The 13,191-nt window shown below is 37.2% G+C and overlaps 1 protein-coding gene and 1 pseudogene across 4 annotated transcripts in view; both read right to left on the reverse strand.

Moving 5' to 3' along the window:
• AKT3 (AKT serine/threonine kinase 3) overlaps nucleotides 1–13,191 on the reverse strand; it is a 363,075-nt gene that overhangs the window by 117,252 nt on the left and 232,632 nt on the right. For all 4 annotated transcript variants that reach the window (XM_017958446.3, XM_003893691.5, XM_017958504.3 and 1 more), the window contains 2 exons: nucleotides 2,690–2,755; nucleotides 1,258–1,326 (listed from right to left, as the gene is read on the reverse strand). In XM_017958446.3, the coding sequence (XP_017813935.1) occupies nucleotides 1,258–1,326; nucleotides 2,690–2,755 (135 nt within the window). The remainder of the gene's footprint in view (nucleotides 1–1,257; nucleotides 1,327–2,689; nucleotides 2,756–13,191) is intronic.
• Nucleotides 7,944–13,057, reverse strand: LOC108585809 (annotated as a pseudogene).

Genomic DNA, 13,191 nt, shown 5'->3' on the forward strand with positions numbered 1-13,191 from the left:
TTCCAGTTAGCCTTTCCAGTAAATTTACTTTTCCCTCACATTGACTGTGATCAAAACCAAGGAAAAGAAAGGAAAAGGAATAAAGGAATGAGTGAAATGTGCTAATAAAAATTATAAAATTTATCTCCAAAATTGTAAGATATTGTCAGTCTCTTAAATATAGTCATGGTAGACCGGGCGTGGTGGCTCACACCTGTAATCCCAGAACTTTGGGAGGCTGAGGCAGACGGATCACGAGGTCAGGAGATCAAGACCATCCTGGCTAACACAGTGAAACCCCATCTCTACCAAAAATACAAAAATTAGCGGGGCGTGGTGGTGCGCCCCTGTAGTCTCAGCTATTCAGGGGGCTGAGACAGGAGAACCGCTTGAACCCGAGAGGCAGAGGTGGTAGTAAGCTTAGATTGCGCTGCTGCACTCCAGCCTGGCAACAGAGCGAAACTCTGTCTCAAAAAAAAAAAGTCTGTAATCCCAGCACTTTGGGAGGCCGAGACGGGCAGATCACGAGGTCAGGAGATCAAGACCATCCTAGCTAACACGGTGAAACCCCGTCTCTAGTAAAAAACACAAAAAATTAGCCGGGCGTGGCAGTGGGCGCCTGCAGTCCCAGCTACTCGGGAGGCTGAGGCAGGAGAATGACGTGAATCCGGGAGAAGGAGCTTGCAGTGAGCCAAGATCATGCACTACACTGCAGCCTGGGCGACAGAGCGAGACTACGTCTCAAAAAATATATATATATATACACACACACACATATATTTAAATATATATTTAAATATATATATTTAAAAATATATATAGTCATAGTACTCTAACTACTATAAACAAGAGAAAACTCAGCCATAATGTGCCCATGGACTATTGTTCCACTGAGTTTAGAATATGGGTAAAATAACTTTTCACAATGTTTGCAGCCTACTTGAAAAGAAACTTTGTAAAACATAATAAATCTATATTTCTGGTTTTCAAAATCTAATAACATGATTTCAAAAATCATACTTCTGTTAAAACGTTTTACATTTAAAAACACAGGAAAAAGAATATGATTATGCTTTCCAACATATAAATGTAGTTATATAAAAACAATCATTACATCTCATCAGAAATAATTTCCTCCCATCCATTCAATAGTATTAAGAGCTACACAAATTCCTATCAAGAAATGGAGAACTACTATATTAAACTTGCATTTTAAGTAATGTTTTTAAAATAATGAAAACACTACCATGCAAATACTGGATTTACTTATTGACTCACCTCGCCCCCATTAACATATTCCATCACAAAACATAAACGGTCTTTTGTCTGGAAGGAATATTTCAAGGACTTGAAATAAAAAAAAAGAAAAAATGTTATATTATAACCCTGTATTCTTATAATAATAATTGTACTAAAAGTAGAACACTTAGAAATAGTAAGCACGATTGATGAAAAGAATTGTTATTGTTTCTTAAGAGTTTATTTACTACTTAAAAGTGCTTAAGAGTTTATGAGAAACATAAAACAAATGTTTAGTTCACAATAGGTATTATTACAATAAAAATTAAAATTAAAATTTCAAGTAAAAGTAAACATAATTGCAACAAGCACTTCTCAATCTAATGTGCCATTGATTTGAAGCTGCGTTAGTACTCGAGGTGCTCATCCATGCAACCTCACAGCGTGGCCAACAAATTGCGCTAGTTGAAGTTCCTTAGGAATCTAGCTACAGTTGTTATACTCAGGTTTCTAATACAATGACAACATCACTTTTTGCATATTGACTGCATAACAGAACCCAACCCAACAGAGTTGGTTTATATAATTTTGTAGGTTATATATAGGTTATTAAAAAATACCAAAAGGCTATCTTATTACACTAGACAATAAATACACCAAAAAAGGTAGCAAAGTAAGTCTAGGTATCTACTGACAGCTCTGAAAATGTCTATTTCAGATATTCCAAATAGTGCAAAGGGTTCCACTTTTGAAAGCCTAGCTATTATTTTTTAATCTCAATATAGTTCATTGGAACCAGGAAAATACAGAAACTTTACCAATTATCCCTATATTACAAGGAATCTAAGAACAGAACTAAAAAATCCAGTTTCTTTCAAAACAACTACATTGTAGGCATATCATATAATCACAGTTTATTCTTTGTCTCATGAAAAAAACATAGTATGGCTTATCCCCCCTCTAATGTATTTAGCATTCCCATATTTCTTAAAGTACTCTATCCCTCAAAGAAGTCTCATTTCTATAAAATATTTTCAATAAACATTTCTGCCTTTCATATTTGAAGAAATGCTTCTGATCATTAAAATATTTATCAGAAGCCAATAAAACAAACATAAAATCTTTACACTTAAGAAATTTTTAAAAATCTGTCATCTCCTCAATAGTCTCCTTAAAACGCCAGAGCTAATCTATTAATTCTATGGTTTGTTTTTGTTTTTAAAGGCAAGAGATTCGTGGGAGAAAAAAAATTCTCAAAAAAGTAATAAATGCATAATGGGAAGAATTATCAATGCATACATACTGTAAAAATCCATACATTCTAATAAGTTATAGGAAATTTGACTTACGGTCTTTCCACAAAGAAAATGGGATATCTAAATGAATAGTATTTTTCACAATTTAATTTCTAACACAAAATTCCTTAAATTTCAAATGTTATGATTGTAACATCTGTCCTCTAGTGACTTACTGTTAAAAAGGGATGTCTAGTGTTCTTTAATACTCTGCTTTCAGTAAGAGTGTGTGCCACTTCATCCTACAAAAGAAAAAACAGCAAACCTTCAATATATGTTTTGAGCACTGATAGTAATAATTTCACTATTTCTCTAAAATTGTAAGCGGTTAAGCCCAGAGATTGAAAAGGATTTTAAAACACAGTGGCATGCTTCCTTTACCACTCAGCATTCTCTCCACCAAAATACAAAAAAACCCAAATTAATGATTTAATTAATATGGCTGTATAAGTTCATATAAATTCAATCATACTTAATCAAAGTATATCAAGAATGATATAAAAATCAGCCAGAAAATTATCAGGGAGAATTTATCAACTAATATTTCAGCATGAGGTAATTTAATATCTCCATGTTTGTAATACATTTTATTCAGGGGGATGAAAGGATATATTTCACAATAAATATAGAATCTAAAAGTCTCCTACTTTAAAGAAATTCGTTATTAGAACACAGAATACACAAGCAATATTTAGTTCTAAATTACACATTTTAGAAATAGAAAGGAACACAGTATAAAAATATATACCTTTCTGCTTGTGGCTTTTTGCTTTTTTATTTCGTTTTTTAGAGACAAGTTCTTGCTCTGTTGCCCAGGATGGAGTACACTGGTACAATCATAGCTCACTCTAACCTTGAACTCCTGGACTCAAGCATTCCTTCTGCCTCGGCCTCCTGAGTAGCTGGGATTACAGATGTGAGGCGCCATGCCCAGCCTTATGCACTTCCTTATTTTTTTAGAGATAGGGTCTTGCTATGTTGCCCAGGCTGAGCTCAAATTCCTGAGGATCAAGCAATCCTCCAGCTTCAGACTCCCAAGTAGCTGAGACTACGGGATTTTTTCCCTTTGGTTGCAGGGGGGCGGGTGTTACACATTTTTTTTTAATTCCAATAGGTTTTTGGGAAACAGGTGGTGTTTGGTTATAGGAATAAGTTCTTTAGTGGTGATTTCTGAGATTTCGGTGCACCCATCACCTGAGAAGCATACACCATACCCAATGTGTAGTCTTTTATCCCTCACCCTGCTTCCATCCTTTCCCCCAACTCCCCGAAGTCCACTGTATCTTTCTTATGCTTTTTCGTCCTCATAGCTTAGCTCCAGAGAATACAAGTTTAATGTGCATCTTTTTTTTTTTTTTTTTTGAGACGGAGTCTCGCTCTGTCGCCCAGGCTGGAGTGCAGTGGCCGGATCTCGGCTCACTGCAAGCTCCGCCTCCCGGGTTTACGCCATTCTCCTGCCTCAGCCTCCGGAGTAGCTGGGACTACAGGCACCTGCCACCTCGCCCGGCTATTTTTTAGTAGAGACGGGGTTTCACCGTGTTAGCCAGGATGGTCTCGATCTCCTGACCTCGTGATCCGCCCGTCTCGGCCTCCCAAAGTGTTGGGATTACAGGCTTGAGCAACCGCGCCCGGCCAATGTGCCTCTTTTTTTTTTTTTTTAAAAAAAAAAAAAAAGAAAGAAAAAGAAAAAAAGGCTCACAATCCTCCTACTGTAGGTGATCATTTTAAAATGTAAGTATATTTCAAACCAAAAATAAACTAAGAATGTTTTCCCCAACTTTGGGCATAATCTCATATTGCTATCAAAAGCAAACTAGTGTTTTCTCCAACATATGGAGAACTGGAGTTAATGTTTCATATTTCAGAAGTAACACTATCTTAAAGAAGAAACGAAAGGAAGATAACTGCTGAAGCTAACAGAGCATCTCTGTTCTTCAATTCTGGCAAGATCTTAAAGCCCTTGCTGAATCAATTTCTTAACACTATCAGAAAATCAAAATTAGATATAAGAAAGACATGAAAAGCAAAACATCAGGACACTGCATTATATTTGTTATCGTTATAAAAATATTTGACCTTAAACTCAAAAGATAGTAACTACATTAATCAAAGAAGCTAAGATCCTACAACCATTCCAAGAAGGTCAGATCAATTGTGTCTGAACAGAAAGTATAATTAACAACAAGTGAAGGAAAGTATAAACATGAAATCATCTCAGTCTTAGTTGTTTTATAGGAGTCAGTTTTAAGTGCTCAATTTGAAAGCCACTGTCATATCGTACTATAGTTCGTAAGTTAATTAGAATAGCAAACATTGCAAAACAAAATAAATCAGAAGCAGAAATGACACCAGAACTTACTGATTTCCATATATACTGTACCTAACATGATGGTAAGCATACAGCAGATACTTAATACATGTCTATTGAACTGAATTGTGTATCATAGGAAAGAATTCCAAGATGTCAAGTGTGCAAGAGTTCATTCATCCATCCAGCCACCCAGCCACCCACCCAACTCCTTCAACACATATGCAACGAGTATTTTCTGGGTATTCATCTGCATATCAGAGACAGGACACTGAAAAAACAGACAAAATTCGCTGCTCTCATGGAGCTTTAATTCTACCTACACGGTGATCAGTGTTAACGGGAAAAACCAGAGAAGGGGATACTACTGCCAGTGAGCATCACAGAGGGAGTGTGAAATACATGATTAAGCATTATACAAGTGGCTATTTTGTGATATACTGAACCAAGTCCATTCACTTAAAAAAAAAAAAAAAACAACTGCTGATGTGCACTCACTAATTGCTAAGAAAAGTGCTGGTATAAAGTAACTTAATAAAAAGATAAGATTCCATTGCTCATGGAGTTCACAGGCTAGTGGAAAACACAAACAAGTAAATTATCCAACTTAAACAATTACTCCTTCTGATAAGTGGTATTAAGGAAAAAGTGGAGGTTATCCACTATTGTCAATGGGGCTGTAAGGGAAAACCAACGCTATTGGAAGAGTGTAAGTTGGGTATTGTGATGGTGTGGGACATGGAGAAAGTGATGGGGTGTGGGTGACATGTTTGTAAAAGTCTACTCATGTTCTTCTAAGAAGGATCAATTAGGAAAGTATTACAGTACCCCAAGAGAGAAGTGAGGATGGCTTGGACTACTATGGTGGCAGCAGGAACAAGAAAAAGGGGATAGTTTTGAGATATCAAGTTAACAGTAATAATATAAAAGTTATATGCCTCCAACATGAGAGTGAATCATAGAAATTTGTATAAGCAGTTCAGAAGAAATTCACAGAAGATAACATTTACATGTTATGGTTTAAGAAGTTAAGTAATCTGGGTCAATAAATTAGGAAAAGACTAAGGAAAAGTATGTATGAAATTTATTTGGAAGTAGAAAAGATATTCTAGTGCCTTGAAAAATGTCAGTGAGGTATTACATTCTATTTTGTTAAAACAGCCTTATCACACATAATAGTTATTTCTCTAAATCACTTAGCAAGTTTCATAAGGGAAGACTTTTTTACCCCCTAAATTTGTAATCTGACCACATGCAAGGAACCACGTAAAGACGTATGGAGGCAAAAGCAAAAACAGTATTTCTTTGTTATGAGAATGGAACTGGAATGAACACCATGTACATATCAAAATGTATTTTCTAACATATTTTACAGCTGATCAGATTAGAATTTCTTCCCATTAATGCACATTTAATGGTACTGTATTTCACATGCTAATTAGTTTCTGCTATGAAGATAAGGTATGCGCAAGCTAAAAAGTAAACACAGATGCCAATAATTTTTAATTACAGTTAAAAGCAACATGTCAAAACAAAAAGTTAAAAACAATAGTAGTAAAACAGTGACTAAAACAATGTGATGCCTTTCAAAAAATCCATTTGTTGATCATAATTATAAAGAGTTCTAGCAATGCTTGGGTATACAATATTTTTTCATGGAAAAGCTTTTGAAATACAAATTTACATATATTATCCATGATAAAATACTAAATAATGAACTTTTAAATCTAATTTCTTTCATGGAAAGAAGCATTAGGGGAAATGGGATTTTATTTCTTGAGGCAGAGGAATAGTCTTCCTTTTAATATTTATTTTCCCGATCCTCTCCAATTTATCATTCACCCTCTACTACACATGATCTAAAGTTCTCCTTTCATTTGACCCTCTCAATGTTTTATGGTAGTTAGGTTATTTGAGGGAATGAGGTGTAGGAGATGGCAAAGAAGAGGAGAAAAAGAAAATTTCTACTCTTAATTATCAAGAACACCATGAGTGTCATCTCCTTTAATCCCTGCACCAACTGATTCCACATCTAAGTTCAACATTAAAGGTCATTTCTACTTCAAAAAACTGCCTCCCATCTTCAAACAACCTACTATCTACTTCACTAGGTACTCTGCTCACATTATTTTCTCCCATATTGACCACAAATCTAGTTGAAATCAAGATACATTCTGTCTAAACCATTTCCTTCATCCACCCAGAGCTATACTTGAGACCTAGAGGAAGACAGGAATCAGGTGGGAGAAACAGGAGGAAGAGGGTAGAGAAGTGTTACTTTGGCACATATTTTTTGATACATAATAGTTGTATACATTTCGGAGTTGTTTTATGTTGTTTTGACACATTCCACATGTGTAATGACCAAATCAGGGTAATGGGGATATTCATCACCTCAAATCTTTAACTTTTCTTTATGCTGGAGACATTCAAATTCTTCTCTTCCAGCTATTTTAAATACACAGTAGATGGTTGTTAACTATAGTCACCCTACTGAACTATCTAACACTAGGTCTTATTAGAACTATACTTCTGTACCTATTAATCAACTTCTTCTCCCCATCCCTCTGCCATTCCCAGCCTCTAGGAACAACCAATCTACTGTCTACCTTGATGCAATCCCATTTTTTAGCTCCCACATAAGAACAAGGATGTGCAATACTTGTCTTTCTGTGCCTGGCTTATTTAACATAATGGGTTCCATTTCCATCAATGTTGCTGCAAGTGACATGATTACATTCTTTTTATGGCTAAATAATATTCCACTCTGTATATCACATTTATCCTTTCAGTCATTGATGCGCACTTAGGTTGATCACATATTTTGGCTGTTGTGAACAGTGCTGCAATAAACCCAAGGGTGTAGATGTCTCCTCGATATCATGATTTTGTTTTGGATATATATATGGTAGTTCTATTTTTAGTTTTTGAGGAACTTTCATATAGTTTTCTATAGCTGCTATACTGATTTACATTCCCACCAACAGCATAGGAGAGTTCATTTTAGCATCCGTGATTTTTTGGTTTTTTTGGATAAAAGTCATTGTAACTGGGGTGAGATGATGATATGCTCAGGTCCCCACCCAAGTCTCATCTTGAATTGTAATCCTCATAATCCCTAAATGTTGAGGGAGAGACCTTCTGGGAGGTGACTGGATCAGGGGGGCAGTGTCCCCCAGGCTGTTCTTGTGACAGTGAGTGAATTCTCAGGAGATCTGATGGTGTTATAAGTGTCTGACAGTTTCTCCTTCACGCACTCGCTCTTTCTTCGCCTGACACCACGTAAGACATGCCTCTTCCCCCTTCCACCATGACTGTACGTTTCCTGAGGCCTCCCTGGCCATGCAGAACTGTGAGTCAATTAAACCTCTTTTCTTTATAAACTACCCAGTCTTGGGCAGTTCTTTATAGCAGTGTGAGAATGAACTAATACAGATGATATCACATTGTGGTTTTGATTTGCATTTCCCTGATGATATGACACACTTTTACAAATTAAACTACAATGATTACCAGTGATTATTATTTACTTTTCCACTGTCTCAACAAGCCATATGTTAGCAACCTATACTTTTCCCCACCAGAGGAGAGATGTCACACTTATCAAGCTCTAAATTTTGGATTCTAACTTTTGTTTCTTGAAAATTTGAGTACTGGCCCAGATAATGACTTCTAATACTTCTTCCATTCACCAACTGTCAGACTGTTTTCTGTTCCTTGATTTCTATTCCTTTTTTCGAAGACTTCTCACCTTGATGGAGAAGATGAAAGCACCACTGTTCTTTGTTAACTATAAACATTATTGCACCTTTCTCGAGCATTGTGTTTGATACTTTGTTCTTGATGCTCCTGTTCCAAATATTCCTTAGATGGAGGGCTACATGAACTCCTTTGACTTCCATCATGATATAATCACTTTGGACTCCAGTCTTTCTTCTGACTCTCTCATTCGCAGTATTGGGACAAGTTCACCTCTACCCTCTTAACTCTGTAGTTCACATCTAAAGATAAATTTACACAAACATATTGACTAACACTATTAGAATCTCCCACCAATCTCAGTTGAATCTTCTGAGGCCTCTTTCATCCATTGCTACTCAGGTCATTTTTCATTTTCTCAGGATGGCTGTTTCAAATATTTCACAGGCCTTCTCCCTTGCCTGGTATGTATACTTAAATGTACACACTAACCCTTACCTAGTCAAGCTACTAAGCTAAGACTAGAACCCAGGTCTGTGCTGACTTCCAAGCACAGAAGCTTTTCATTTATTTGTCTCTCTTTATCTCAACCTCACTCGTTCCCACTTTCAAAATGCGATCTTACTTCCTACTGAGAAGAGAAGCCATAAATAAAACATTTAACACATTTGATCCCTCCTTCCTCCTGAAAACATGTTCTTCTCTTGGGTCCCAGGACATCCTAATCTCTTCATTTTCCTCCTCTTCAGTGACTGTCTTTCCTCAGTCTCAACTGCTGCTTCCTTTGCTCTGAAACCCTTATTCTGTAAGCATCTCCAGGGCTCAGTCCTCAGAATTCTCTTCACTGGGTACACTCTTCCTTTGGTGAACTCATTCAGACTATGGCTCTAATACAGGATATATGCTGACAGACTACCAAATTTATACCTCAAATTTAGACTTCTTTCCTAAACTCAAGAAATGCCTATTTGGCATGGATGTATAATCAATGACATAAACTGGAGTATCTAACGAAAACAGCAAATCTGACATGTCTAAAACCTAATTCCAAATCTCCCTTCAAAAAGTTTCTTCTGCAATCAACTTCATTGCAGTGAATGCCAACACCGTGCTTTCAGTTGCTTAGACCAAACGTCTTAACAAAGATCTCTAACTCCTTTTTTTTTCCACCCATACTCTACATTCAATCTGTCAGGCAATCCTGTTGGTTCTTCATCAAAATACACCCAAGATCTCATTATCATCACTACCTCCACTGCTACTACCCTAGTACAAGCCACTATCATCAATTATCTAGATTACTGCTGTAATTAGCAAACTATCTGCTTCCAATCCACAGTCTATTGTCAACACTGCAGCCAAAATGATACTGAAAACTAGGTTGTGTAACTACACAGCATAAAAATTTCCAAAGGCTTCCCACTTGATTTACAGTAAAACCCAATATCCTTACAAACAATCCTATACCATTCTTGTTCCACACCATGCTAGACTCCTAGCTATTCAAAGAATATGTTAGAATGTGCTAAGTAAGCTCCCTTCCTCAGGGCCTTCTCAATTGCTATTTCCCCCTGCTGGAACATTCTTCCTTCAAAATATCCAAAGGACTTGCTTCCTGATCTCCTTCAAAAGCTTGCTGAAATTTCACCTTTCAGTGAGCCCTTCCATAATCATTCTATTTAAAACTGCATTAAGTCCCAAAAATCACTACCATCATTATTCCTTATTTCCCTACTCCAGTTTTCTCTGTAGTGTGGATTAGTTTCTTACATACTCTATCGTTTATTTATTTATCACGTGTATTATTTATTCTCTAATTCCTGACTTGAATATAATTTCCCACAGGAGAGGAGTTTGTCAGTTGTATTCTTTCAAATGGTCCCAGTGCCTAGAGCAGTACCTAGCAAATAACTAGGTGTTCGACATATATTTATTGAAATAATGAGTGAATGAACTAGTAAATAATGATCTTGTTACATGCTGCTGAAGAAAAGAAGCTACACGAACTGCATGAAATAATTCTAGAACATAAATCAATGAAATCATACTCCCAATAGAACAATGACAGTTGATGAAGGTATAGCAGATCAAACCATTATCTGCTTCTTACAATAAACTACAATCATTGATGCAATATTTAATATGCAGGTTCAAAAGATTACAAAAGAAGAGAACAAAGTAACTGGCTGATCACGTTAAGAGATTTTGGTTAAGATTCACCAGTAAGAACTTGAGTCCAAGGAAAAAGAGATGCCAGTAATCAAGCAAACGCATTGGGCTGTTATTTTAATGGCAGAAAAAGGGTAACACATCAGGTCTGGGTTGCCCAAACTCTACATATTCCCAAAAAAGTCAGTCTTCAGAATTGGCCCTTGGCCAACTCCTGGGAAATGAATTCTGAGCCTCTGAAATATTCTGCCTGGTCAGCGTATTTTTGTATGCTGGAGTTCTTGGGCCACATGGTACCAGTTTGACTAGATAGTTTATGCTAACAACAGGATGCATGTTCAACACTTCGTGCCTGATTTTGCTCTGAGAGGTTGGAATCTGAGCATCTCAGGGCAGTCATGCAGCTACTGCTTGCCTATGTGACTGACTTCCAATAAAAACCCTGGACACCAAGGCTCAGGTAAGCTTCTTTAGTTGACAACACTTCACAGCTGGGAGAAGTAAGTGCATCTGTGATAGTTAATTTTATGTGTCAACTTGACTGGATTAAGGAATACCTAGAGAACTGGTAAAGCATTACTAATAGATGTGTCTGTGTTTCCAGAGGAGACTGGAATGTGAATTGATGGACTGAGTGAGGAATATTCACCCACAATGTTAGCAGACACCATCCAATCAACTAGGGACCCAAATAGGGACTAAAAAAGCAAAGAAAAGGTGCTCTCCTGGAACTGGACACTCTTCTTCTCCTGTCCTTGGACACCAGAACTCTAGGCTCTCTGACATTTGGACTCCAGGATTTATACCAGCAACTCCATAGTTTCCCACCAAAACCCAGGTTCCCAGCCTCAGAGTAAGAATTACACTATCAGCTTCCCAGGTTCTGAGGTTTTGGAACTTGGACTGAGATACGTTACCAGCATCCCAAGGTCTCCAGCTTCCAGATGGCCTGTCTGGGGAATTTTCAGCCTCCATGATCACATAAGCCAATTTCTCAGTGAATCCTCTCTCATATATGTATATGTATCTGATTGGGTCTCTCTGGAGACCCTTGACTTCACTACATCATCCATGTGACTCCACTGGAAGAAGATACCTTAAAGCTTGTACTTGGTTTCTCCAGGATTTTGCTCCATGTGGTTTTCCCTTTGCTGATTTTAATCTGTACCTTTTCATTATCATAAATAATAACCATGAGTCTTTTCTGAGTCTTGTGAGTCATGACTCACTGAGCCTGAGAGTGGTCTTAGGGACAGCTGACACAGTTGGCATCATAAGTAGGACTCATTAAAGCATGGCAAAAACATTGTTTCGAAAAAGGAAGAATGACAGGGCAGACAATGATAAACTCTGATGCCTAAATGGGTATACAGTCACCAATGGCATGAGACGGCAGCTGTACTGTGCTAAATTACTACATATAGAAGTTGTCAATGGAATTTAGAAATCACACACCAAAATCTCAAGGACTTAGATCACGGGATACACAAAGAAATGCAAAATGATGAGAAACAAGCTAAATACACAATCCACTGGTAACCTGTATTTTTTTTCCCACATGTAAGATTTTTATTCCAATTTGATTTGCATTTCAAAGGAAATTATAAAATGTATCCACTTTTTTTTAAAGACAAAAATTTAATTATAAAACATGATAAACTTCCAGGTTAAAATTAGGCTGCTTGGAATAACAAACTCTTAAATCACCATTTTCCACCTCCACACCAAGAATAACCATCTAATCAACCATACTGTAACAGCAAGAGAGCACTGAGACTTGAGTAAATAGGAAAACTAAAGAGCTCTTCCAGCCCCAGACCATGAACATTTTTATGCCTTCTTATAGTGAACGGCAACCACATCATCACCAAAAGTTAAGTCATAACCATTTCACCATACTTAACTTCTCTTATAAAATATGTTTCTTTGTCATCCCATTTCTGTATGTGAATGAGTTTGTCTCTATCCAGACTAACAACAAACTTGCAGTTTCTGTCATCTGTAGTGGTTTTATCAAACTCTTCTCCCAGATGGAAACTAACTTCTGTGTTCTTGAACATACTTTGAATCCTGATCACCACCTTTTGTCTCCTTCTTGACTGATAATTACTGTTGGTTTGTTCACATTTCCCACCTGCCTAGTGACAAAGCCCATGCCTAGAGCCTTCTTCATGTACTCATCAAAGTTCTGTCGGCCAGCTTCCAAGTATTACAGAAAGCCTCCTCCATCCTTGCCCTTTCCCCACTTTAGAGACAGAAGTGAGGAGCTTCTGGTCTTATTGCCACTGCAGTCTGTTTTTTTTTTTTTTTCTTTGAGAGGGAGTCTCGCTCTGTCTCCCAGGCTGGAGTGCAGTGGCATGATCTCGGATCACTGCAACCTCTCCCTCCCAGGTTCCATTGATTCTCCTGCCTCAGCCCCTCAAGTAGCTGGGATTACAGGCGCATGCCACCAAGCCAAGCTAGTTTTCTATATTTTTAGTAGAGACAGAGTTTCACCATGTT

Source organism: Papio anubis, chromosome 1 (genome assembly GCF_008728515.1).
Source record: "Papio anubis isolate 15944 chromosome 1, Panubis1.0, whole genome shotgun sequence".
Taxonomy (NCBI): domain Eukaryota; kingdom Metazoa; phylum Chordata; class Mammalia; order Primates; family Cercopithecidae; genus Papio; species Papio anubis.